The sequence below is a fragment of the Tiliqua scincoides genome, chromosome 1, assembly GCF_035046505.1.
Source record: "Tiliqua scincoides isolate rTilSci1 chromosome 1, rTilSci1.hap2, whole genome shotgun sequence".
Lineage (NCBI taxonomy): Eukaryota > Metazoa > Chordata > Lepidosauria > Squamata > Scincidae > Tiliqua > Tiliqua scincoides.
The window spans coordinates 48,980,423-49,006,004 of NC_089821.1; the positions used below are offsets into that span (position 1 = coordinate 48,980,423).

Consider the following 25,582-nt stretch of genomic DNA (forward strand, 5'->3'; position numbering starts at 1 on the left):
AGCTAATCTTTGATATTACAAATGTCAAAGAAAAAACAAAGGACTGATGACACCATATTCCCCCCCCCCCCATAATCAAACTATTTTTGTTCCATCTTGAACAGGAATGAGGTTTTTTTGGTGTTGGTTTAATGCTGGTAGATGTTGCTTTGACTCCTCAAATTCAAGTGAGGTCTAGTGGGGCCTCTGCATGTGTCAGAACACCTCTGGATGCAGCCAGAAGTCACAGGCATGAACTGGAAGTGACCTAGGCTGCAATCCTAACCACACTTTCCTGAGAATAAGCCCCATTGAACAAAATAGGACTTACTTCTGAGTAGACCTGTTTAGGATTGTGCCCTTAGTCACATTCGGAAGGCTGGGAAGCTTGCTTGGCCTGCCCAAGCATCAGAACATCTCCCAAATGTGGCCAGAAACCACTTCCAGTTGTATCTGGGTGGTCCGCCGAAGCCCTCAAGCCATGAACTCCGCATCCTCCAGTACTCCAGTACTCCAGGGGCAGGAGGTCTGGTCTAGAGGGTAGAGCTTCCGTCTGCCTGAAGATAACATCCACAAGGTCGCCAGTTCGAGGCCACCAGCACCGTGCGACCTTGGATCAGCTGACAAGCTGAAGCCGAGCAATTCCATCTGCTCTGAGCGTGGGAGGATGGAGGCCAGAATGTGAAGCCAGATCAGAATGAAACACCTTGAATGTAGTTGTTCTTGAAAGAAAGAACTTTCTTTGAAATTGTAAAAATCCCTATTTAATAAGGGATTTAATAAAGCCTGCCTATGTAAACCGCCTTGAATAAAGTCTTGAATAGACCAAGAAGGCGGTATATAAATACCTGTTGTTGTTGTTATTATTATTATTATTATTATTATTATTATTATTATTATTATTATTATTATTATTACTCACATCTGCAGATGCTGAGCCCACAGATAAGGAGGGCCCACTGTATTATTGCACTGTTGTTGCATGACATCAATTGACAGTCATAACATAGTTTTATGAGACCAAGTCCACTAACTGTAGCCTTCCATTTTTTCCCCTCAGCTTTTTGTTCTTCTTCCTTCAACAGTGGACACAGAGGTGCCAATCTTTGTGCTACTATTTAATTTGCACAGCAGGATCTACAAGACCAAACAGATGGCTTATCTCAATCAGGAAAAGAAGACTGTAAAATGCACTCAGTGCTCTGCATCATTTCAACCAAGCAATGTTGTATTTTTTTGCCCCCATTGCAAAAAAGGCCCCATGTGCTCTGGAGAAGCTATAGCAGAGACATCACATCCATTGACTGATTCCACTTCAGTGAATGACACTTCTGAGTCCCAAGAAGGCATGTTGTCTGGCGAGTCAAAGAAACAAACATCTCTTATAGGAGGCGTAAGCAACCTAAGTTCAGAGATTCCCTTCTTCTTTTCTCCCCACATATATAGTCAGAGTAGTTTTTTGCGAATTCACAATTCATGTCCAACTTTGCTTGGGAGGAAACCAGAGTTTGGGTTAATAGGGCACCTTCAAAAACATGCAATTATTGTGCAAAATCAGATATGCTAAAATTTACTGTTTATGATTCTCAGTTGAACATTGTTAATACTGTATTTTAAATGTAATAATCCTCACAAAATGTATGTTATCAAGGAAAAAGAACATTAAATGCTTGAAATACTATAACAGCTCAAACTAATAGTTTTGTTGATTCCAAAGTTTAACACAATAACATGGGCAAATTAAGTAGTAGTTGCTGTGGCATGTGAAAAAATTTAAAGATAAGTATGATTATTAAATAAGTATTATTATTAATTATTATTAAACAAGAATTACATTTTATTGGGAACTCCCTGGCTCTTCTAGAAAAAAACATACAGGAACTTTTTCTTTTGTTTTCAGTCCAGCACTATCCGGTTCATTTAACTGGGAACATATTTATCTCGTATCTTAGTATCTTTTTTAATACTGTATATTTTAAATGTGTAAAACAGAATCTTTAAAAGCTTTTGTTACAAAAATGATAAATACGCATTTAAGAAGAAGTGATGAAAAGCACTTGAAACCGAAACTTCAAAGGATAATCCATAATGTGGTACATTAACGTAAATTGGTCTTCTTAAAATAGCACTCTTAAAAAGAGGGTTGCAAACTTAATACAATCTCAAATAAACCATGTTTCAACATATCACTAATGACTTCTGACAGAGGAACTACTGGTATTCACCCACAGTTTCCCTCTTGCTATCATATACTGTAGTATGATCTCAGAGCTTCACTTCATTTGTTATAAGTGATTGTGAATTTGACATCTCAGACGGACAGTGTAGTGTATGACACTATGTAATAAGTGTATAGATTTGATCTGCTAGTTTATATGTGGTATATCAAATTCTATGTACTTATATAGATTTATTTTAAAATGGTAACTTTCTTGTATAAAATACATTCTGTTATCCTTTATTTTGGATAAGGAGTTATATAATGTTAACACTAATACTGTGTTCCTTTAGTTTAGTGTAAGAGTTGAATCATATTAATGCAAGTAATTTTAGCATATTTTTATTTGCTTATTCATACATGTCTTTTTATCTTTGACAGACACCAGCTATTGCATGAATTTCATTTTTAATTGATTGACACTCATGCAGGCATTTGTACAGTGTTATTTTCATTTATTACATGACTTACTGTAGTTGCCAATGGATGTGCTCCTGTAATTCTTCTTTGATTGCAGGAACTGGTAGATACAAGCTAGATAATTTCTACTGAAAGAAATATTTTTACATACTTACATCATGCTCTTGTTTTAAATACGTTTGCCCTCAGTTTCATCAATGGAACTCCTAATGCACATAATCCAGCCTGCATTTAAAAGGCATTTTAAGATCAGCAATTGGCCTCTGATGCTAATTGGTAGAGGTGTTCATCTCCAATGGGTAAGATAGAATTACAGCCTAAGTCTTACGGAACACAATAGGCTTACTTCTGAGTAAAATAAGTATGAGTAAAATAATGCACCTCTACTAAATTACTCTAAGGTCCAATGAGGATCAAGTTGCACTGATTTGTTTGAACCAATGTGTATGAACATCATACTGATTGCTGGCCCATCGTGATAGTAGTTCTCCACTGTCTCAGGCACAAGTTTTGTTTTAGTTTTGCTACTCAAACAAGGGTAAATAATTTGAAATTAAATCTAGACAAAACACAGGGCTTCTTGGTCTGGAGACCTGTGATGTGGGTATTGGACCAGCAATCTGCTTTCCATGAGGTTGCACTCTCTCTGCAGGAGCATGTTTGCAGTTTAGGGGGTGCTTTTGGATTCTGTGCTGCTCCTGGATGGCCAGGTGGTGGCAGCGACAGCCTGGGGGATTTTTGTTCAACTTAGACTGGTGTGCCAACTGAGGCCACAATACTGATACTTGACTGAATCAGATCTAACCACAATAGTCCATGCATTGGTGATATCAAGATTTAGAGCCCAATCCTGAGCTGTTGTGGTGCATGGCTGAGGCGACACCAAAAACGGCCGCCGCTGCATCCTGTGCTCCCGTGGCAGCCGCGGGCGGCACCTCAGAAGAAGGGGACTTTCATCCCCTTCCCCCAGGAAAGGAGTAGCCCCACAATGGGGCTACTTGATTCACCACCAACCAAAAAGTCGGTGGTGAAGTAAGAGCCTTCATGTCAGGTGTGAAGGCTCTGGATCCGATGGACCATCGCTCCACTGGTCCTGCCTCCCTCCCTCCCCGTTCCCTTCCCCGGCATGCCTCCCCCTGCCTTCTCTCCACCTCCTGCCTCCCCATCACCTCTCCCTCCGCCCTCTCCCAGCCTGGCTTACATCTGGCTTATACCATGTTCTGGAAGGTGTGGAAAATGGTGTATAGCACTTTGTAGCACTAGTTTGTATTTTAATGTTGTGTCTCTTTTTTATGTTTCTAAAGGTATCAAAATCGGACATAGTAGATCCTCAGAGAAAAATGCTCATTGCTTTAGGCTTTCGGGGGAATAATTCAGAATGCAAAGTTCGTCACACACGAATAGACGATGGGGAAGCAATTCAGGTTTGTCTCTGTACACCCTTTGAAAGTTGGGTTAACATTTCACTAGAAGATACATATTGAATTCATATCATTCATATTCATATATTCATATTCATACCATTCAATGATTATTAGTACCAAACAATATTCATTTGAACTTTCTTTTTGTATATCTGCCTTCATCCAAACAGTTTTGCTACAGGTGGCTGTGTCCTGCCTTGTGTATCTTGCTCTTAGGTTGCTTAGACCAAAGATGGAAAAAAAAACAGCTTGAGGAGATCTGTCAAGGCAGAGTTTCCTGAAAGGGCAGGGCTTAGAGTGGGCACAATCCATTTGTAATTGGAGTTGTATGTGGATGACCAATAGTTCAGTGGAAAGGTGTATCGTTAGAAACTGGAATCAGGGATGACATACACATTAGATGAGCAGGATGAGATTTTGCCTAAAAGGTTTCAGGTGTATATGTGGGAGTGCATGCGAGACAAGAAGTAATAAGCTGAAAAGCAAAAAGGGAATTGTCTAGGGTGAAACTATGGAAGGGGTGCTTCAGGTTTGTGAAAGAGAAAATCATGTGTTCCCTCTTCTTGTTGTTTTCCCCTCCCATTTTCACTTTATTTCTTAACGCTTAACACATCATTTACTTTTGCACACTTTGAAACCAATCCTATGCTCTGTACAATGGCGCTGAAATGGCCACTGCTGTATCCTTTGGGACCAGAGCAACAGCCACATGTCCATTCTGGGAATGTTACTTCCCTTATCCTGTGTAGAACTCCAGTGGTCTCAATGGGCCCACTTGGATCCGCACCAGTTTCTTAGCTGGCGCAGAACCACAAAGACTCACGTTGGGCTCTGTGGCTTGGGAGGGGGGGGTAGGATTCAGTGGCAGCCTCTGTTGCTGATCCCATTCCCTCCCGGGCCTAAACCACCCTCCAAGTCCTCCCTCCCTCTGCCCAGCTTCTACCCATCCCCACCCTTCCTCTGCCCTCCCCCCAAAAGACCTCCCCACCAAGTGGTGGAGATACTTACCACTGGGCACTCTTCTCCAGTGTCCTACAGGCATGGCAGTCCAGTGTCAATCAGTATGGGCCCCTCTGCTGGCGCCCTGCATTCCCACCAGTGGCAAAGTGCTTTTGTGACAGCCATTGTTGGAGCACCATGTGTGACAGCCATTGCTAGGGCCACACATGGACTGCCAGGATTGGGCTGCCCTGGTTGCAGTTACAAATGATGTGACTGAATTTTGTTTCCTGTTTTCTTTCACAAACATACTGTGGGTTAAGCATTTTTCGTGGAACGTATATATTTTGCTATGTTTATGTCTTTCTCCTCCCAAATGCATTTGGTTGCTCTCGTGATTTCTAAAATCATTCCTCTATAACTACATTCCTCTTTTCAGCCATTGCTCTTTCTCCTCCTCCTATCATTATTATTGCAGTTATTGTTGTTCTTTGTTTTTGCAGCAAATTTATACTTTTGGAAGAAAATTAGGACAAGGCAGCTTTGGAGTGGTGATGGAAGCAACACATAAAGAAACAGGTGTAAAGTGGGCAATCAAGAAAATGAACCGGGAAAAGGTAGGTTGTGATGGATTAAGAGATTTCTTTTTGCAGACAATGATAATCTTATTTAACATGCATCTAAATCACCACAGTATATTTATATGCCTACAACTCCCATCAAATTTCCCTCAAATGAGGAGGCTGGTTAGAAGGAGGTTGAAAGGGAGGGTAAAAAGAGTCCAATCTCTCCAGAGTGCATGGAGGCTGCTTAAAACAACAGTAATAGAGGCCCAGCAGAGGTGTATACCGCAAAGAAAGAAGGGTTCCACTAAATCCAGGAGGGTGCCCGCATGGCTAACCAGCCAAGTTAGAGAGGCTGTGAAGGGCAAGGAAGCTTCCTTCCGTAAATGGAAGTCTTGCCCTAATGAGGAGAATAAAAAGGAACATAAATTGTGGCAAAAGAAATGTAAGAAGGTGATATGGGAGGCCAAGTGAGACTATGAGGAACGCATGGCTAGCAGCATTAAGGGGAATAATAAAAGCTTCTTCAAATATGTTAGAAGCAGGAAACCCGCCAGAGAAGTGGTTGGCCCTCTGGATGGTGAGGGAGGGAAAGGGGAAATAAAAGGAGACTTAGAGATGGCAGAGAAATTAAATGAGTTCTTTGCATCTGTCTTCACGGCAGAAGACCTTGGGCAGATACCGCTGCCCGAACGGCCCCTCCTGACCGAGGAGTTAAGTCAGATAGAGGTTAAAAGAGAAGATGTTTCAGACCTCATTGATAAATTAAAGATCAATAAGTCACCAGGCCCTGATGGCATCCACCCAAGAGTTATTAAGGAATTGAAGAATGAAGTTGCTGATCTCTTGACTAAGATATGCAACTTGTCCCTCAAAACGGCCACAGTGCCAGAAGATTGGAGGATAGCAAATGTCACGCCTATCTTTAAAAAGGGAAAGAGGGGGGACCCGGGAAACTATAGGCCGGTCAGCCTAACATCTATACTGGGTAAGATGGTGGAATGCCTCATCAAAGATAGGATCTCAAAACACATAGACGAACAGGCCTTGCTGAAGGAGAATCAGCATGGCTTCTGTAAGGGTAAGTCTTGCCTCACCAACCTTATAGAATTCTTTGTAAAGGTGAACAGGCATGTGGATGTGGGAGAACCCGTGGACATTATATATCTGGACTTTCAGAAGGCGTTCGACACGGTCCCTCACCAAAGGCTACTGAAAAAACTCCACGGTCAGGGAATTAGAGGACAGGTCCTCTCATGGATTGAGAACTGGTTGGAGGCCAGGAAGCAGAGAGTGGGTGTCAATAGTCAATTTTCACAATGGAGAGAGGTGAAAAGCGGTGTGCCCCAAGGATCTGTCCTGGGACCGGTGCTTTTCAACCTCTTCATAACTGACCTGGAGACAGGGGTGAGCAGTGAGGTTGCAAAGTTTGCGGACGACACCAAACTTTTCCGAGTGGTGAAGACCAGAAGTGATTGTGAGGAGCTCCAGAAGGATCTCTCCAGACTGGCAGAATGGGCAGCAAAATGGCAGATGCGCTTCAATGTCAGTAAGTGTAAAGTCATGCACATTGGGGCAAAAAATCAAAACTTTAGATATAGGCTGATGGGTTCTGAGCTGTCTATGACAGATCAGGAGAGAGATCTTGGGGTGGTGGTGGACAGGTCTATGAAAGTGTCGACCCAATGTGCGGCGGCAGTGAAGAAGGCCAATTCTATGCTTGGGATCATTAGGAAGGGTATTGAGAACAAAACGGCTAATATTATAATACCGTTGTACAAATCTATGGTAAGGCCACACCTGGAGTATTGTGTCCAGTTCTGGTCGCCGCATCTCAAAAAAGACATAGTGGAAATGGAAAAGGTGCAAAAGAGAGCAACTAAGATGATTACGGGGCTGGGGCACCTTCCTTATGAGGAAAGGCTACGGCGTTTGGGCCTCTTCAGCCTAGAAAAGAGATGCTTGAGTGGGGACATGACTGAGACATACAAAATTATGCAGGGGATGGACAGAGTGGATAGGGAGATGCTCTTTACACTCTCACATAACACCAGAACCAGGGGACATCCACTAAAATTGAGTGTTGGGAGAGTTAGAACAGACAAAAGAAAATATTTCTTTACTCAGCGTGTGGTCGGTCTGTGGAACTCCTTGCCACAGGATGTGGTGCTGGCGTCTAGCCTGGACGCCTTTAAAAGGGGATTGGACAAGTTTCTGGAGGTAAAATCCATTATGGGGTACAAGCCATGATGTGTATGCGCAACCTCTTGATTTTAGAAATGGGTTATGTCAGAATGCCAGATGCAAGGGAGGGCACCAGGATGAGGTCTCTTGTTATCTGGTGTACTCCCTGAGGCATTTGGTGGGCCGCTGTGAGACACAGGAAGCTGGACTAGATGGGCCTATGGCCTGATCCAGTGGGGCTGTTCTTATGTTCTTATGTTCTTACAATTGGAGATTATATTGCTTTTCACTGACCACTCTCACTCTCACTATTACCTTTAATTTTTATTTCCTTGAAATAAAAAGTAATATTACTTCATGATGTGATGGCTATGATTTTGAAAGACATATTCCTTCACGTAAAAGAAGCAACTTCAGAATGTGGTCTCATGCATGCTGGAAATTACAAATCTGAGTGTCCCATTTGAAGAAATAATTGTGTAAACAAAATTTTAATTTTCAAATTATGTAAGTAGAGGTGCTTGAAAATGGTAAATGCAAAATAAAGCAATATAACATGAAATTTGCATAAAAAAATAAATGATTTTTACTAATTAAACAAAATAACCCCAACTTTACCTCTCTGCTGCATGGTCCTGTCTCCTTTTCAAACAAACTGTAGAGACTTCTCCAGGGCCTCTGAAGGCTGGAAAGATCCAGCAAGGCATCATGGGTTCATTCATCTTATTGGTGCAGTACCAGTTTCCACTGCTAGATAGCTTCAGCTTGTATTTTTTCACAAGGCGCCTTTTCTCTCCGAGGGGTTTATTCTTATAGCCCCATCATCCAACTATAAGAGGTTGACGCGCTGCGCATTGCAAGCAAGCACACAAGCAGTGGTTGTGGGATGAAAGGCTGCTTCTATCACTTTGTGTTAAACAAATTCTGGGTTAGCCAGATAAAATTGCCTATTGATGCATGCTATGGATTCCCCCTGTAAATATTGGACTATGCCTCTATTCTGTACTCTGTGTGATGTTCTAGATTTGTATTATTTTGCATTTTTACAATATATTTTGCATGTCCCCCTTGCACTGAAGCAGCAGTCGTTTGCATTTTTTCTGTGCTATTTTCCATCCCTCTCCCTTCCACTTCCTCCAACACCATACCAGGAACACTGGAATACCTTTGGCCTGCACCTGCTTTCACTATATCACCCTTTTATCACCCTTTTAATGCACATATACTGTATTTGAACACTTCAACAACAAGTAAAATTAAAAAAACAGAAAATGATAACTTGGTATAAAAACCCATAATACAGCTTTTTGCCTTATTCAGTTTTTTTATTTACTGAAATTTGTGAAAAAAAATAAACCATTTTCGAACACTTCTATACGTAGGACATTTACTATGTAATCTCTCTTGTATGGGATTGGCTATTGGGATTCACCTGACTCCCAGAACCAAGAGGATTCCAGGTTCTGGGGTAGCATTCCATCTGGACTTGCATACTGTTCTTTCTACCCCTGCCCCCAGCATGGAACCCCAGTGGTGCAGGAAAGAAGGAATAAATATCTGATCCACTGGGCTCTATTTGATTCCTGCAGTCTGTAACAAAGCTAAGGTTCAGAGATGTATTTTTAAATATTCTATTTAATAAACTCTGTAATTAGTGCACAAATGTTTAAAAATATATTTTTCTCATTGCTAAGGCTGGCAGTTCTGCAATAAAACTTCTTGAACGGGAAGTGAACATTCTAAAAAGAGTAAACCACGAGCATATAATACATCTTGAAGAAGTGTTTGAAACTCCTAAGGTAAGATTTCTTAAACCACAGTGCTCTCAAGACTAAGAGGCGAACATGACATGACAATTGACACCCATGTATTAAAATCAGGTTGTTGCTGAATTCCAGTAGAGCAGTGTTTTTCAACCAGTGGTACTTGTACCTCTGGTGATACTTGAGGTGGTGTCTGATAGTACTCGTGGGGCCCTCAGATCTCTGCTGCCTGGCAACGAGAGCAACAATGCAATGCAACAAGGAGCAGTAGGAGGCTTGGCTTGGTGGGCAGAGTTCTAATGTGCAATTTTGTGTGCTTGAAAAAGCCCTCCTGCCCACCCTGAGCCTCTCACTGGCGTTTGTCGCATTACATCTGATCTCCCAATCTGGAAGTAACTGACGATGACATCATTGCCCATTATTTCCAGATGTACTTCCAACAGGGGGACCATGTGTAGTGGTACAGCGGAGAACAAATATTGAGAAACATTGCTGTAGAGCAGAGATAGATGTGAAGATTATAGTAGTAGCAGACTGGAAGGGGCTGCTGAACCATTCCTACACTCACACTTTTCCTCCCCTCCCCTCAACTTCTTGCCTGGCAGTTTTCTTTGAATGGTGCTCTGAGACTGAAGTAACAAGTAGTTTGAGAAAAGTCACTGGGATTGGGGTTGCAGGAGAGATGTGGACTTTGCTCACCTGCCTCTGCCACACTTAGGGCTCAATTCTATCCCATACCAGCCCATAGCATGTAATGCTGCTAATGGAGAGAGTGCTGCATGCTATGGGGAAGCGGGGTGATCAGATAGTCCTTGAGAAGTAAGTAAAAATTTTTTTTACCTCTCCATAGGCTGCCTGGCCTCTGATGAGTCTCCTTGAATCTATGCCAGCTGTTTGGAGAGGAGATTCAGAGAGTGGTTTGGGCAGAGAAACGGGAGATAGGATTTTGGCTTTTGAGGTTGCCACCAAGATCCTCCCCCTCTGACCCCTGTCTGACCCTCCACCCACCCTGAGCTGCTGCTAATCCTCCCCCAAACCACCCCTGCCACTGTCCAACCTGCTTGTTGGGGCCTTCGTGAGCTGCTGTAACACACACACAGAGCTTCTGGCCATTTGTACTGGCAGCCCCAGTACTGACATGGCTTCTGTGCCATTGGCGCCATTGGTCTGGGAATTGCTGTGGTTGTTCATGTATACACCCTGGATTAGATTGGGCTGTAAATTGTAATCTCTGTCCCTGCTTTATAGAAATCTGGTACGAACCACATTTTAACACAAAGGTTATTCTTTGATAAAATAAGTAATAAAAGCCTCCACCTATGATATTTGATGCCATCCTTTTTACTTTCCTGATACTATAACAGCTTCATGGAAACTCTTATTTGTGTAGTGTTCACATTTCCCTCTGTTTCCTAAAAATGTTTCCTGGGAATAGGATTGACATCTGTATTCTTAAAATAAGTCTGTCTGGTACTGCCTGGACAAGGGCAAGACCACTCTTCAATATATGAGCCAGGATCCAGGACCTTCTTCTATATGTGGAAGCTGTGAAGTGTGCGAGGCATTTCTGTGTGAGCAAGAACTTTTCTGTTAACTTCAGTAGCATTTTTAATATTTGAATTGAATGGGAAGCCCTCATTCATGTGGGAGTTCTGTGTACAATTTGGAGCCACCTGGAAACTTTGGAACAAGCCAGTTTATTGGAAAAAATATTCACTGTTTGGATATTTTCACATTTTCTCCCAATTAATTCATATCCCCACCCTATACTGATACTGTATCAATCTGAGCAGTATATGCCATGCCTTATGTCCTTGGATACTGGTGCAGTGACAGCTGGAGGAGCCGCTGGCCTGAACCCTTGTCACCTGCACAATGACATGCCAGCATACCTCAGATGCTTATGTAAGTCCCACTGGCCAGCACGCCAAAACAGAGTGGAGACATGGACAAAACGTAGGTGGAACGAGGAGTCGATGTATACCATATCTGAAGACCCCTTCAGATGGCAGACACTTCCTGAAGCCAGAAATGGCTATGCCACTGACAGAGCTGGCATAAGAAGGCATAAATCCATAAGAAACACTGGGAAAGGAAACAAACATCAAGAAATCTTACCTCCAGCTACCCCCTCTGCTCTGTCCACTTTCCTGTGACAAAATACAGGGTACACACTACACTTCGCACCAATCATAGCTAGCGGCAGTCTAAAATAGTTTTATTTTTTGATGGATGGCGCTGTTATCCTAAAAAGGGGGGACTGAAAGTGGAGTTATGTGTATTTATTCCAAATCAATATTTTAATCAATTTTAAAGCATTTTTATTAAGTATAATTACTGTCATATGTGGCATATGTGTTTTATATCTATGGCTGTCAGCAGACATAACCACAGGAATAAAACACACAGCCCATGCGTGCGCACACCCAGAGAGCACAACTACATCTTCAAATACTTGAATTAAACTTACAGAAGCCATTTAAGACTTGCAAGCTACTTATATCAGCAGCTACAATGATCCTAATGCTGCCAAACACAAGCAAATTAAAACATTGCCCAATTAAAACGTTGAGAAGATAGCAACTTGAATCAACAGAACTGAACATAGCATTGAATTGTTATGGAAACAAACTGGTTTTAAAGTGCAGAAAAAAACACACCAATAAGCAAAGAACTACTAAACGTTTGCTTACCTATGAGTAAATGCAAATGTGTAGTGTGCAGCGCAAACCTCACTAGCGCTGGAGCAGGGGGAACGGGGTCAGGATCCGGCATAACCACTGGATCCTGGCCTTGCCTTCTGCTCCCCGCCACCCACTCTCCCCCTGCCCTGAAACATCTCCTCTCTGCCTCCACCTCACCCTCTCCACACTTCCCCAGACCCTTGCGTTGGCTGAGCTCGGCCGACGCAAAATTACCCCTGCTGGGCCTGGATCTGGCATGGGGAGGCCAGCGCAACTCCTTGTGCTGGCCTCCTCAACTCCTGAATCGTGCCTTATGGTACATTTGTGACGTGCCTTATGGTAAACGTGCCTTATGGTACATTTGTGACACCCTTGGGTTGGTGCAAGTGATTTCTGCTGGTCTAACCCAGGGGTTAGGATTGCACCCTTAGTTTCGCTTTCCATAGGGTTCAATACATTTATCAGGTTGGAGGGAGAGACTTCCTTCTCAAGTGTTTTTGAGTCCTGTGTTCATCAGATTGGGACAATTCTTTCTTTCCCCAAACCTGTGTGCAGTCTAAAATGACGCCATCTTGATTTCAGAGTAAGGCAGGCCTCCCTGAAATGTGAAAAGGGATGAGATTTTGCTGGCTCCCAAGGAAAGGCTCCTCTGTGGTCGATTAAATCTGGGTGCTTGAGGTCTGACAATAGCTAGCAAGAACCAGTCCTGCCTGAATGTTAAATGAAATTACAGTTGCCCAATTGGGTAGTCCTTTTTAGATTCTGAGCCAAGAAGTCCTTCCACCTGAACCTGAGATAACACATCTTGCCACAGGTATTGTTCAGCAGGAACTTCCCGTGGATGGATCATCAAGCTCTTTTGTGTCTTCTTGGAAAAACTCAATCAAAGCCAGGAAGCTCAAAATGCATAGCTAAAGAAGCTCTCCAAACTCTTGTCCTGACACATACTTCTTTTGTTTAAATGTCCTATAACTTCCCTGCTCTGGAAGCAGATTTGGGGCTTTTCGGGTCACTTTGGAAGCAAACAGATTGGGGATTTTCTAGTTCAGAAGCAAGCAGCTGCAGGCCAGCTCTCTCTCTACTAAAAACTTGGGAACTTTGTAGCCCTGCCTTGCTGCTCAGGAAGGACTTCGCATTCAAGCCATAACCAGCAGACTAGGATAGGTGATTCCCCCTCCCCTTTTGATCTCTCTCTCTCTCTCTCTCTCTCTCTCTCTCCCCCCCCTAAAAAGATTCAGTCATCTTTCACGCTAACTCCTGCTGTCCAAGCACAGCTATTTGCAAGTATCTCTCTCCTCAGTAAACATGGCTTTTATTTGTTAAATTTCTTCAATAAACTCCTTATCTTTTTTTAAAGCTCTGTCTTATGGTTACTGTTAGTCTAATTTTGAGGCACACTGAGATTGTTCGCACCGCTCATCCATGTCAACGATCCCAAACCTTGTCACACTGCTAGATTTGAGCTCTTGCTTGCTAATTTCCCCAATTTCAGTTATTTGTGTATGTGCGCATGACACCTGTAGGGCACACTTGTACATGTGAAGGAGCAGTGCTGGCAACAATTGCGTTCCTCTCAGCCTGTCCTTTCCAGTGGAGCAAGGCATGGTCATCTGCTCACAAATAAATGCAGTGTGGCTCAGTTTTACTTTTTGTAGGGCATTTTCTTTGGCAGCTTCTGAGCATGCTCAGATGACTCTGTAGCCTGTTAAAGCAGCAGAGCTCTGAGGGAGTTTGGGGCTTAGAAACACAGTCAGAAGCACTTGGGACGATCCACAGATGCTCCGCAGCCACTTTAATAGACTGGCGGTGTTATTTCATTATGTGAGCAGGATATTGCGTTTTATTGTTTTATAAGCCCAATTTCGCATTCTAGTGGTGTTATTTCATTTTTGCCATTTTAGACTGCCCCTAATCATAGCACACCAACCTTTGTAGTTCCGCCCCTGCCAGGGAACCACAGATGGTAGGGGGCGTGGCACAGACCACTTCTCTGGCCTCTTGCCATGCATATTTAGAGCACACATGGAAACTGGTTTTGGGAACTGTCATGGGAAGGGTGCACCAAGGGGCACTTTGCACAAACAACTTGTTACCCCTCACTTGTATGGTTGTGTTAACACTTGTCTTCTCAGAATTCGCATTGCAGGGACTCTGCTCCAGGAGGACTCCACACACACACATGCCTAAGTAGAACCTCCTCTTCAAAGCCCCAACAAGAGAAGCTACGACAAGGCATCTCATGCAGGTGAGCAAAAGAGGGAAGGGAATCCCATGCCATAGTGTACTGATGCTGCATATCTGTTTCATCTCCCCCCCCCCGATATTAATGCCTCAGTATCATCAAATGTATTTCTGCTATAAACTGTGTTGCCTCACCACCCTTTCTTTTTGCAACAGCTAGAATAGTGAGTGTCTGCTCTCCCTTGCCAGGGAGATTACCAGATTACCAGATGCTCCAACCTTTGCTGCTGCTGGCTAAGCAGTCAGCTGCAAACTTTTTGTTTTTCAGGACTGCACCATTGCCACAGGGGGAAGAACATTTATTTCTCACAGACTTCCACTGCAGCCTCCCCCATAGGAGAGAGGAAGGTAATGCTCTGAGCCATCATGCTCTCACTTCCAACAGGGCACCATTGCATGTACACTCTCTTGGCACCACACTGCCCCACAAACACCACATATGCATCTCAATCCAGAGCACGTGTATCACTGATGCTTCTTCTTTTCCTTCTGTGTTTGTCCTTTCTCCCCACAGGAGCTGTCCTACCTGTGAAGATACACAAGGGAAGCCTACTGTCTGCTTGCCTGCAGTGACCAGTGTGTGCTTAGCTACTGCTCGGTGAAGTTACTGATCTTCTGGTTCCAGACAGGCCCCTGTGGCTTTGCAGTCTCCATGACAGTCATATAACTGGTGCAGCCGGACCCCACTGGCTCCTGCTACTTTGTCAGATAACTTGTAATGGAACAATTATTCTGCTGGGAGGAAATGGTTGACAACCCCACTTGTTTCTTTCCTTTCCAGTGCTTCTCCATCTTTGAGACTATACAATAAAAATGTTGATCTGATCATGCTTGTTGTTGCTTTGTTAGTAAAGAGGGATAGCGTCTTCCCTACTTAGTTGTTTCTTACCGCAGCTGGCCTCGAGGTAGGAGTCTGCAGGGAATGGGGAGGGGCCTCTCCGATCTCAGAGTCTGCAACTTCCTCACTTCTGACTCCTTGGGCTCCAATGAGGAGTGTTCCTCAGTGTTCAAGAGCCCTGTTCTCTGCTGCTGTGGTGTATAGTTGAAAGCTGGAGGGCATTTACACTAGTCTGCCATTGCCTGGGCTATGCTGGATGGACTTTTGATATGGTGGTCCTCCAATCACCATTGTATCAGCGCAGTGACTCTGCCAGCACAGTGGCAGTATTGAATTGGGCCATAAGAGTTCTCTTTGTACTGAGATGTCTTATGATACCATTTTTGAATGTTTTCAAAATTCTAAATGCTGGTTACATTTGACCTATTGTATATTAAAAATAAACCATCTATGCTTTTGTATTGCATGGAAAAGTAAATATTTGTTTTTGTTTATTGTTGTTAGCGCATGTACCTTGTAATGGAACTGTGTGAGGATGGAGAACTGAAAAAGATTCTTCATAGAAAAGGTTATTTTACAGAGAATGAAACAAGGCACATAATTCAGAGTCTGGCATCAGCAATTGCTTATCTTCACAGAAAAGGTAAGGGATGTTCATCCAAACTACCATTTTTGTATCTGTAAATGGTTACATTACTTACTTCTTCATTTAAGTGTGACCCTATTAACTGAAAATCAAGTCCTTTAAAAAAAATGTTATAGACTAAGGGCCCAGTCCTATTGTTACCAAAAAGGCTGCTTTGTTTAGGGGAATTAGTATATTAGCCTTTTGGAAACTTTTAGGATCGCAGGCTGGATAGCAAGACAGCGTAAAGCAAAGAACTCCCTTGTTTAGCTTAAAGAGGAGACTGGGAGAAAGGTAACTTTCAATCAAAGGATTATATTTTTATTGGAAAAACACACAAAGGTAAACATAATACACATGGAGAATTGATAAGTATAGATTTCTAGTACTTGTGTCTAGTGTACCTAGCTTGTGGTGGCTGCATGTGCTATGTATTTGGGTGCATCCAAAAAGGAATCAGAAACGGATAGGGTATAGGGAAGTATTTTAGGGGTTCCTTAATCTGCTAAACCCAGTTTGCTAACTAAAGATGGGGAAGAAGGGCGGAATAGATAGGGAAGAAGGGAAAGAGTTTTAGACGCAAGATATATTTACCTGTCCGGGGAGCAGTTGGATGGGAGAGAGTCCTAGGAAGGACCACTCCCGTGGGAGGGCAGCCAGAGAGAGACATGTGCTCTGAGTTCTTCTCTTAAGGGGTTGTGTCTGACCTAGAATGACCCGGACGTGTCGTACACACAGGTACATGTGGAGTATGTAAAACAAAGGGTAGAGGGGTCCAGAAATCAGCTATCAGCAAAGCCTGACTCTGGGGGAGGGGGGAGTAGCTTGCTTCCTGTTGCTACTGGATTTTGGAGTCTGGAGGTAGCTTAATGGCTGTGATTTAGTTAACAATAGGTGATAGACTTTGCTGCCAAAGTCCTCCTCCTTTAAGGTGTTTGCATATTCAGTGATTGACTTAAACAATAAAGACGTTTCCAGTGTCTCTAGAGAAAATGAGTCTTCCCAGACTGAAGGTGGCCAACAACATGAGAAATGAGTGAGCTTATGATTTGACTCGTTTTGTGGCCTGTAAGAGAAGTTTTAGGCCTGCATTTTAGTCCAAAATACATAACCAGATATGAAAACACAACTTGGAAGGGAAAAGGGGATTTTCACGTAACACTATCCAAATTTCCAGCCCTGGTGCAGCCGCAATGCAGCCTCGAGGTAAGGGAACAAATATTCCCACACCTTGAGGAGGACTCTGTGACTGCCTCCCCACCACAGGTTATAGTGCAGACCCCATGGGCACAGTTGCACCAGCACTGGAAAATTGGATAGGATTGGGGCCTTATCCTATCCTTTTCCTCCCCTGTGGATGCAGCCATACTGCCAGAGTGCATGCTACATCCTCCAGTGGTAGGCCTCAATTTCCTGTTTGTGGCAGCGGCCCAACTGCTCCCAATGACATGCTGCATTTGCGGTAGCTGTAAAATGTATTATGCCACCAGAATGCTAGTTCCACTAGCTTAAGGACAGTTTAGGACTTGGCCATTAATCCATTAGTTGTTAAAATTCCTCTTTATTTCTCCTGTGTTTGACAGTAATATTAATTTTTTCTTTAAATACAGCAGTTGCTTTTTGCCAAGAATAAGCAAATAATTTGTTCCAGGAATAATCAGCCCTTCATTCCTTGGAGCATTGCCAAGATTTATCAGCACATTATACCTAAATGGATGGGCACAAAAAACATGGGACCTAGCAGTCATGGCTAAATTAACACATCGTGTCAGGGAAAAAGAAAAACAAAATGGGATAACTTTGTTAACTTCTATTTCTATTAACTTCTATTTCTTTGGGAGTAAGGAATAAAGACTTTAACGCTTTTTTGGGGGGTGTCCTAATATTAAACTTACTTGTACCCTTATAGTGTATGAAAAATAGGGTAAAGGAAACCTTATCCTGAACATTATGCTTAGTCCTACAGAACTGAATTTTTCATTTGATATAATAATTTTATAAATTGGTGCTTTTAAAGTAAATCATGTGACAAGTCATATTATTTAATTCCATAAAATCTATGCACATTTCTCTTTCTTCACTTTATCAGAAGAATGGATCCAAGTTTGATCCAGGTTTGAAATTTACAGGCCATTTTTTTAATATTTTACTGAAAACTTCTGTAAAAGAAAGAATATGGTGTCTGCTGCATGCATTAATGTAGAATGAAATGCACTGAAAGTGTAGATCATAAATTACTCAATCAAAAGGGTTTAAAACATTTTTGTCAGAATATTTTCAATGCAATTGATAAATAACACTTTTACTTTTTGTTCTCTGTCTTGACAGATATTGTGCACAGAGATCTGAAATTGGAAAACATTTTAGTTAAAAGCAGCGACATTGATGAAGACAATGAAATGAAATTAAATATAAAGGTAAGCCCAGAAATTGCAACACTTTACTTAAAGCAGTACTTTTGGGAAGTGTGGGGGGTGGATGGTGGGTGGCGAGACCCAGGTATCAAAGCCCTGGTAAATGTCTATTAGTAGCTTTTGAACTGAGGCTCTAAATGGTGTAATCAAGCCAAAAAGAAAAGGTCTGACAGAGGAACAATTCACAATAATGTAGGAGTTAAGTACCATTGGTGAAACTTGTCAGATGAAGAGTAGTGTACTTATAGGCCATTTTTTTTTCTTTTTTAAAAGTGTTCTTTCCGATATAGTTCCAAGATATTAGCAATAGTAGGGCAGGAGGAGTTGTAATTAGTCTGAATTATGCATACTGCCAATTCAATTTAAACATATAAGTAATTTTGAAAACATATGATTTTTTCATATCAGTTACATTCTACCATAGACTTTGGACATTGTAAGTATTTACTATGTAAACACTATGTACTTATGCTTGTTTAGTTGTATGGAAATAATTGGCTTTTAATGATTGCTAAATTATATATTACATCATCTTTACTTACCAATTTTATAGTTTGTTACTGTGAGAATGTTCTCAATGTGCATTCTGACAATTAGGAATGAAGTACTGAGATCCGACCTGTAGTACCCAAAATTGCGGACTGTGTTACCAGGCATGTTCTGAGACACCTACAGCATATGCATATGGGTGAAATGGACTCCATGTGCAAGAACCACATGTGCAGGATTGAGTGCAGTAGCTCATTGCGCAACTCAATGGATTGACACAAAATAAGGAGAAGGACAAAGATATAGATACAATGACTTTATTTTGAGGGTTATTATCTATTGGGAGGTTAGATATACTGTACAATAAAAGGAAGAGGTAATTAAAAAGATATGCAATGCTATGCACACTCATAGCTTAGCCTAAATGTTCATGATTACTTGTAGACCCAATTCTGTCCCTCCCTGGCACATAGGATTTAGGGCCACCAGTACAGTCTCTGCTATATCCTGTGCACCAGCAGGCATCCAGGCCAACCAGGAGGATTGTGCTGTTGGTGTTGCACCCTTGGACAGGTGCAACAGGGAATTTTTGATTGTTCAGGAGATGTGTGTCCTGATTCACATAAAGCTCTTGATAGCATTTCTAGTGCAGTTGATGAAGGAAGCCAGGCTGAATTCACATCTTTTGTGGCCCTGTTCGCCTTAAAGCCAGGAAGCTCTCAGAATGTGTCATTGTTTGCAGTTCTGAATAGGAGCCACAACTTGTCATGGGATTTTCCGAGGCAAGTTTTCTCACAAGCCAGCAGGTACAGGAGGGAGTGTTCCAATGAACCAGCCTGTGCTGGTGCAATCTGATGTTTTTAAAACTAGACTATGAATATTTATGGGAGGATTGGTGTAGAGCTTTCTCTGCTTAGGTGCACTGTTATAGGCAATCATTTGAGAAATCTAGTCAAATTCTGTTAGCTCTTACTAAAGTGGTTTTGCTATGAACAATGAACTCTTAAGAGGAATAAAAGAGCTGCAACTACATGTCAGCTGGAAATTTTCAAGACAGTTGACTTCTGTTTCCTGTAGGTGACTGATTTTGGTTTAGCTGTACAAAAGATGGGAGGAAGTGAAAGCATGTTCCAGTCTACCTGTGGGACTCCAATCTACATGGGTAAGTTCAGTACTTCATATGACAGTTTACCAATTTAGTTTCATCACAGAAAGGAATGGTATTTTAATGAACTAAATGTGCTTTACCATTCACAGTTGAGAGGTAGTATTTGAGTATACGTACAGTCTATCAGCATTACTTATAGATGCCTCTGTATTTCAGAAGTTGCAAGAAATGTGACTTTTTGCAGTTGCAGAATAGAGAGCTTCCTAACATTTCATTCAGCTACTGATTAACTTATTCTGTAAGTCGAGAGGATTCCTCTTTCTTTCCAATTGCAGTTTTCTCCACTTAAATCAGGGTAATACTCCTTGAATGAGCTAACTATATTTCCTTTATTTATGAAATAAATTAGAAAACTAGGTTGAATGCAGGGAACTGCAAGCCTGAGAGAGCAAGAAGGTTTTCAGCAAGAGAGAAGTAGCACCAGTCATTATAACATGCTAGACCATTTATAATATACTGCTGTACTCAAAAAACCACTCATGTTTCATTTTTGTAGAACTCTCCAGCCTTTGATTGGCTAACCAAGATAATAGTTACTGATATGGACAGGCATAATCTCTTGCTTATTAGAATATTGTACACAGTACAAACAGGAGGCCACCTCATATTCGGCTTGAAAGGAAGCTTGATTAATCCTATGTTGGTTCTATGTTGGTTTTACAAATCCTATGTTTGTAAAGGTTGTCTACTCATTGCTGGCCTCAAGGCAATTTAGCCAATTTCACGCTAGGGCAGTGAGCGGAGTGCCCGCTACCATACCTGACACCTTGCTCCGCAGCCAACGCTTGTGAGGCTAGAGTGGCAAGTGGAGCATCTCTGTGTGGGCACTCCTGCCCCTGAGTCTGATTGGCTCAAAATCAAACCTCCTGGAAGCAGTTGGCACTGACATGTCACTGCCACCTACTTTTGAGTTCCATGCTTAGCACATGGTACCATCAGTCCTGGGCCAACCACAGTTGCTCATCACAGTGGCTGCTTGGTGAATAGTGGGGCCTGTGAGAGGTGGGGCCCTACAAAAATGTTTTACATTGGGCCCCGCCGCCCCTAGGGTTGGCCCTGTGTCTACAAGTATCACTTTGCTCAATCATTATGCAGATGAATATCTCTACTTATGAGACATATTTGTGGTGGTTTGTGGTAGTTTCCAAAGTTTGCTTTAGACCATAAAGTCTCAGTACTGTCTTATATACAGGTGAGATTTACAGCACAATCCTATGCTTGTCTACTCAGATGTAAATTCCATTTTAGTCAATGGGGCTTACTCCCAGGTAAGTGTGGATAGGATTGCAGCCTTAGGGCCCAATCCTATCCAATTTTCCAGCACTGGTGCAGTCACAATGGAACCCCAAAGTAAAGGAACAAATGTTCCCATGTCTTAAGGAGGCCCCTGTGACTGCTGCCCCACTACAAGATGCAGTGCATGCCCCATTGGCACCGGCACTGGAAAATTGGCACCGGCACTGCACAGTGCTGCACCGGCACTGGAAAATTGGTTAGGATTGGGTCCTGAGGGAGCTAACCACAGATTTTGGTGTCTTTCAGTTGGCCAAATTATTCAAAGATAAAAGCGATAGCATTTAGAAAGAAATCTCTTTGCTATAAGTGTACTCTGGATGGCTGTAGTATTGAGCAGACAAACAATTCATCTCTTTGCATATTGACTTAGAAGACTCTGTTAATTTGCTCCAGCACTAGATATGATGACGTATTGATGCATGAAACATCTACCTTTCCCTTCTCCCTGGAGTGCACATTCTTTGCAGCCATGTTGGGAATGGGAACCAAAAGTCATGTGTGTATTCCTGACCTGCATACAGGTAGATTACCTGTATACCTGCCATACAGTTGATTAAGTATTGCTAATTTTATCACAGAGCAATTGCTTCATCTCAAAGCAGTATAAATGTAGTGCTATCAACATACAGTGACTACATTTTAATTTGTACAATTTACAGTATAAAATGTGTTTAAATATATAAAACAGAACAAACACTCTGAAGTAATTTTTTGAAAGCTTATATATATTTTTAACTGACACTGTAACTTGTTGGGATTTGTCTTGGATGTTTGCAGAAGCACTTTTGTCTTTTTGCTGAAGTACATAACCTTATGCACTACACTTGTTTTCCAAATGGAAATGTGTTTGTGTGGTGTCATGAAGGATTTGCTGTCCATGTTTTGTGAGAAATGTTTTCACAATTTACAGCTAGGAAAAAAACCCAATAACACAATTAGTTGGAGCAACAATGTCATCATCCCTAAATGATCAAAGTGAGGACACATCAGCATGAATTGTTAAGGTCTGTACATTATTAATTTCAACATCTGCTGCTTTTCTTTTGGCTTCAGGGAGGAGTAAAATATATCTCATCAGCACATGCTTTGTTGTTATGCATTTTTTTGTATTATTAATATTATTTTTTCTGCTTGGTTGGCAGCCCCAGAAGTAATCAGTGCCCATGATTATAGCCAACAGTGTGATGTTTGGAGCATAGGTGTCATTATGTACATGCTGTAAGTAGCTTTTAACATTTATATAACATGGAAATGTTTCTCTAAAGAAAGTAGCTTTGCATTTAAAATAATTTTATAAACCAAAAGTCATTTTTTGACTTGGCTGCAATTGTTCATTGAATGGATTGTCTTTCTGGATTCCTGTTTAGCAGGAATGATTAATCTTTTCAATGCAGTTAGATCTCAGCTCTAGACACTTTCAAGTAAGTGTTCTCAGGATCACAGCCTTAGAATGTATATGTCTAGAAGGTACAATAGGTCAGAATATTCATGACCGCTTTTGCTTGATGGAAAATAAGAATTCACAGAAATGTAGCCTGTTCTTTCTGTCCATGTTGGCAATAACTAGATCTGGCAATAATGATAACCACTTGTCATAAAGGTCATTGCTGAAGGCATTTGTTTCTGTTGTCTGCTTGTTCTGTTGCACAGTTTTATACACTGTATCCAGTATATATACACATTCTTTTCTGTTTTTTGACCAGGTAATTTGCGGTTTTATTTTGTTTGTTTAGACACACATAGCAAATATTTTAATTCAGCAAACAAAATAAAATTGCAGATGTTGCTTGTAACATTTTCAAATTGGTTTAGCACCCTCCACCCAAGTTTCATAATTGGGGCAACAGTTTTCCTTAGTAATAACGTGAGTCTGAAATAAAGCCCCACAGCTAAGCAAACTAAAGATCAGATCTTGACAAATGGAACTTGATTAATGTGTGAAAAAGCCTCACAGTTCTTCCCCTTCCTGCACTCAGGATAGAATGGTATCCTGGACTGAGGATAGGTGTGAAAGAAACTGTGTCCCACCAGGTCACAGCACAGCCTGTTGAGATGCGCGCTCATCCTTCTTCTTCATGTTCATTTCTTGAGTCAGAGTGCTAGACTAGCCTGTATGTGAGAGGTAAGGTAGAGAATGTTTCCCTTCAAGTCACTGTGTAGCCTAGTTCCAGTCAGTTGTGCTGGGCTCTGGGAAGAGGTTAGGTGGTCATAGCAGTCTCAGTTCCAGTCAGGTGTGAACAGAGGAGAAGAAGGGCATGCATGGTCTGAAGAAGTTTCTGGTCACCTATGCTGTTTTAAGGAAGAAAGTAGACATGGCAGGCTCTGAGCCACTCAGCGCCCCCACTCCCTTCCTCCGTATCACAAGCCATTGTTTTTCTGCATATCGTAATGTATATTGCACAGTTGGTATTGCTTCTTTTCTTTTCAATTAATGGCAGATGCAATGTTTTGCAAACTTTTTAAGGCTGAGGCAGTACCGGTTTTATGACCATAATTTGTGGTATTAATGTTGCCATTGAAGGAGTTGTGTTTGCACAATATAGGGCTGTTGAATGTAGTGTAATTGGGCTGGGATACCCAGATGACTTGCTTGGCCAGTAAGAATTCTGTGCTGCTTCTGCAGCCTGCACCATTCACATGCCTTGTAAAAAGAGTGTAGTGAATTGTGCTGATTGTAATCACAGCTCAGGACTCCTGACATTATAATTTAATTAACATATAAATATTTTAAATTAGCATTTTATAACCACAATTGTATTATAACAATGTAATGTTATATTGCTCCTCATCCAGTTGATAGTAAAAAAATCAAACGAACTGTCAGAGAGTTAATAGAATATAGAATATCCTTGTATTGTTGTATTTGGAAATAAAATTCAAGGCACTTCGTTACTGGGTGTACTCCTATAACATGCTCATACAGGGGAATTGAAACACATGCAAGGAACCTTGTGCAATTAACCGATCATCCCAATCCTACCTAAATCTCTGCACAGCAATATAGCAGCACTGGGGCAGGCTTTGCTGCATCCTGCGGGGGATTTTTGGCTGCCCAAGGCTGCCTTGGGGGAAGGCCCAACAGTCGTAATGGGTCAATTTGAACCTGCACTAGTGATATTGCTGGTGCAAGCAGCCATGTCCTGGAGCCTCCTGGCACGGGTCACCCCCATTCCTTTGCCTGACAGCCTCCCCTGCTTCTGGAATGGCTCGAATTCAGACTCAAACAGAGGTGAGGGTGAGCAGGTGGATTTCTTTCCTCATACTCCACGTAGCGTGGCTGCCACCTCAATGGGGCTACTTGGATCTGTGCCAGGGCTGCTCTGGAGGGGTGTTAGGATACAGTCTAGATCCCCCAGGCTGGTCACACCCCCCTTGTGGTCCTGGTTCACCTTATCCCTGCCCCAAAATGCCCCTATTCCGCCCTCCCACCACCCTCCCCAATCCCCTACTGGCCTCCCTGGGCTGGCACATACTCACTCTTTACAGGCCAGAATCCGGCACAGGGAGTCCAGCGCCTGTCCTTGTGCTGGTCTCCCTGGCTCTCAAGGAGGCACAAATGTGCCTTACAGCACATTTGCAACACTCCTGAGCAGGCACAGGGGACTTGCGCCAGCTGATTGGGCCCTTTAGATTGTGCTCTTAGTGGAATAGGATAATACCACACAATGCTTTTTAAATGTAAAATTTTAAATTGAATGTACTATAATTTGTATTCCGTTTCTATTTTAATAGAGATGAACAAAATAACTTATAATTATGTTTTATTGAGCTCCCAGTGAACTGAGTCTGATTTGACTTGATGGATCACTCCAAATTAATGTTATCTGTTCAGTATTTTCATTACTGTATTCTGAAAAGCAACTATACATCCATGTCGATCTGGGCCTAAATGACACACTAAAAAAAAACAAACGTTAAAAAAATGCTTCCTCTGTGTCCATGATTTTTCAGCAATGCCTGCAGAAGTATTTTCTTTCATTTATATTGTCCTCCCTTGCTCTCTTTCAGTTGACTTTATTTGCCCTTGGTGTCCTCAGGTAGCCAAATCTAATTTGACTACATAGGATAATGATGTCATCGTCATACACTGCCTGAATCCTCATTATTGGCTGGGATAATCTAGGAAACTATAGTTTCCTAGATTATCCCAGCCAATAATGGGGAATCAGGCAGTATGATCTTAGAAACATTGCCCTTCAACTGATTTCATTTCGTCCCAATGATAATCACATTGCCAATTCTAATTGGCTGTGTGGCATTGTGATGTCATAACATTTGCTATTTGATTTTGATTGAATGGGATCACCAAACTAACCTAGGAAGAAAGAAGCCATAAC

At 42.0% G+C, this 25,582-nt stretch overlaps 1 protein-coding gene across 6 annotated transcripts in view; it reads left to right on the forward strand.

The window, feature by feature from the left end:
* Positions 1-25,582, forward strand: part of STK33 (serine/threonine kinase 33) — a 75,031-nt gene that overhangs the window by 34,471 nt on the left and 14,978 nt on the right. For 4 of the 6 annotated variants that reach the window (XM_066631454.1, XM_066631448.1, XM_066631456.1 and 1 more), the window contains 7 exons: positions 3,922-4,041; positions 5,484-5,597; positions 9,422-9,526; positions 15,758-15,896; positions 18,207-18,295; positions 19,859-19,943; positions 22,388-22,463. In XM_066631454.1, the coding sequence (XP_066487551.1) occupies positions 3,958-4,041; positions 5,484-5,597; positions 9,422-9,526; positions 15,758-15,896; positions 18,207-18,295; positions 19,859-19,943; positions 22,388-22,463 (692 nt within the window). In that variant the 5' untranslated portion in view covers positions 3,922-3,957. Of the gene's footprint in view, positions 1-1,039; positions 1,373-3,921; positions 4,042-5,483; positions 5,598-9,421; positions 9,527-15,757; positions 15,897-18,206; positions 18,296-19,858; positions 19,944-22,387; positions 22,464-25,582 lie in introns of all 6 variants that reach the window. The other 2 variants (XM_066631439.1, XM_066631441.1) reach the window with 1 other exon arrangement.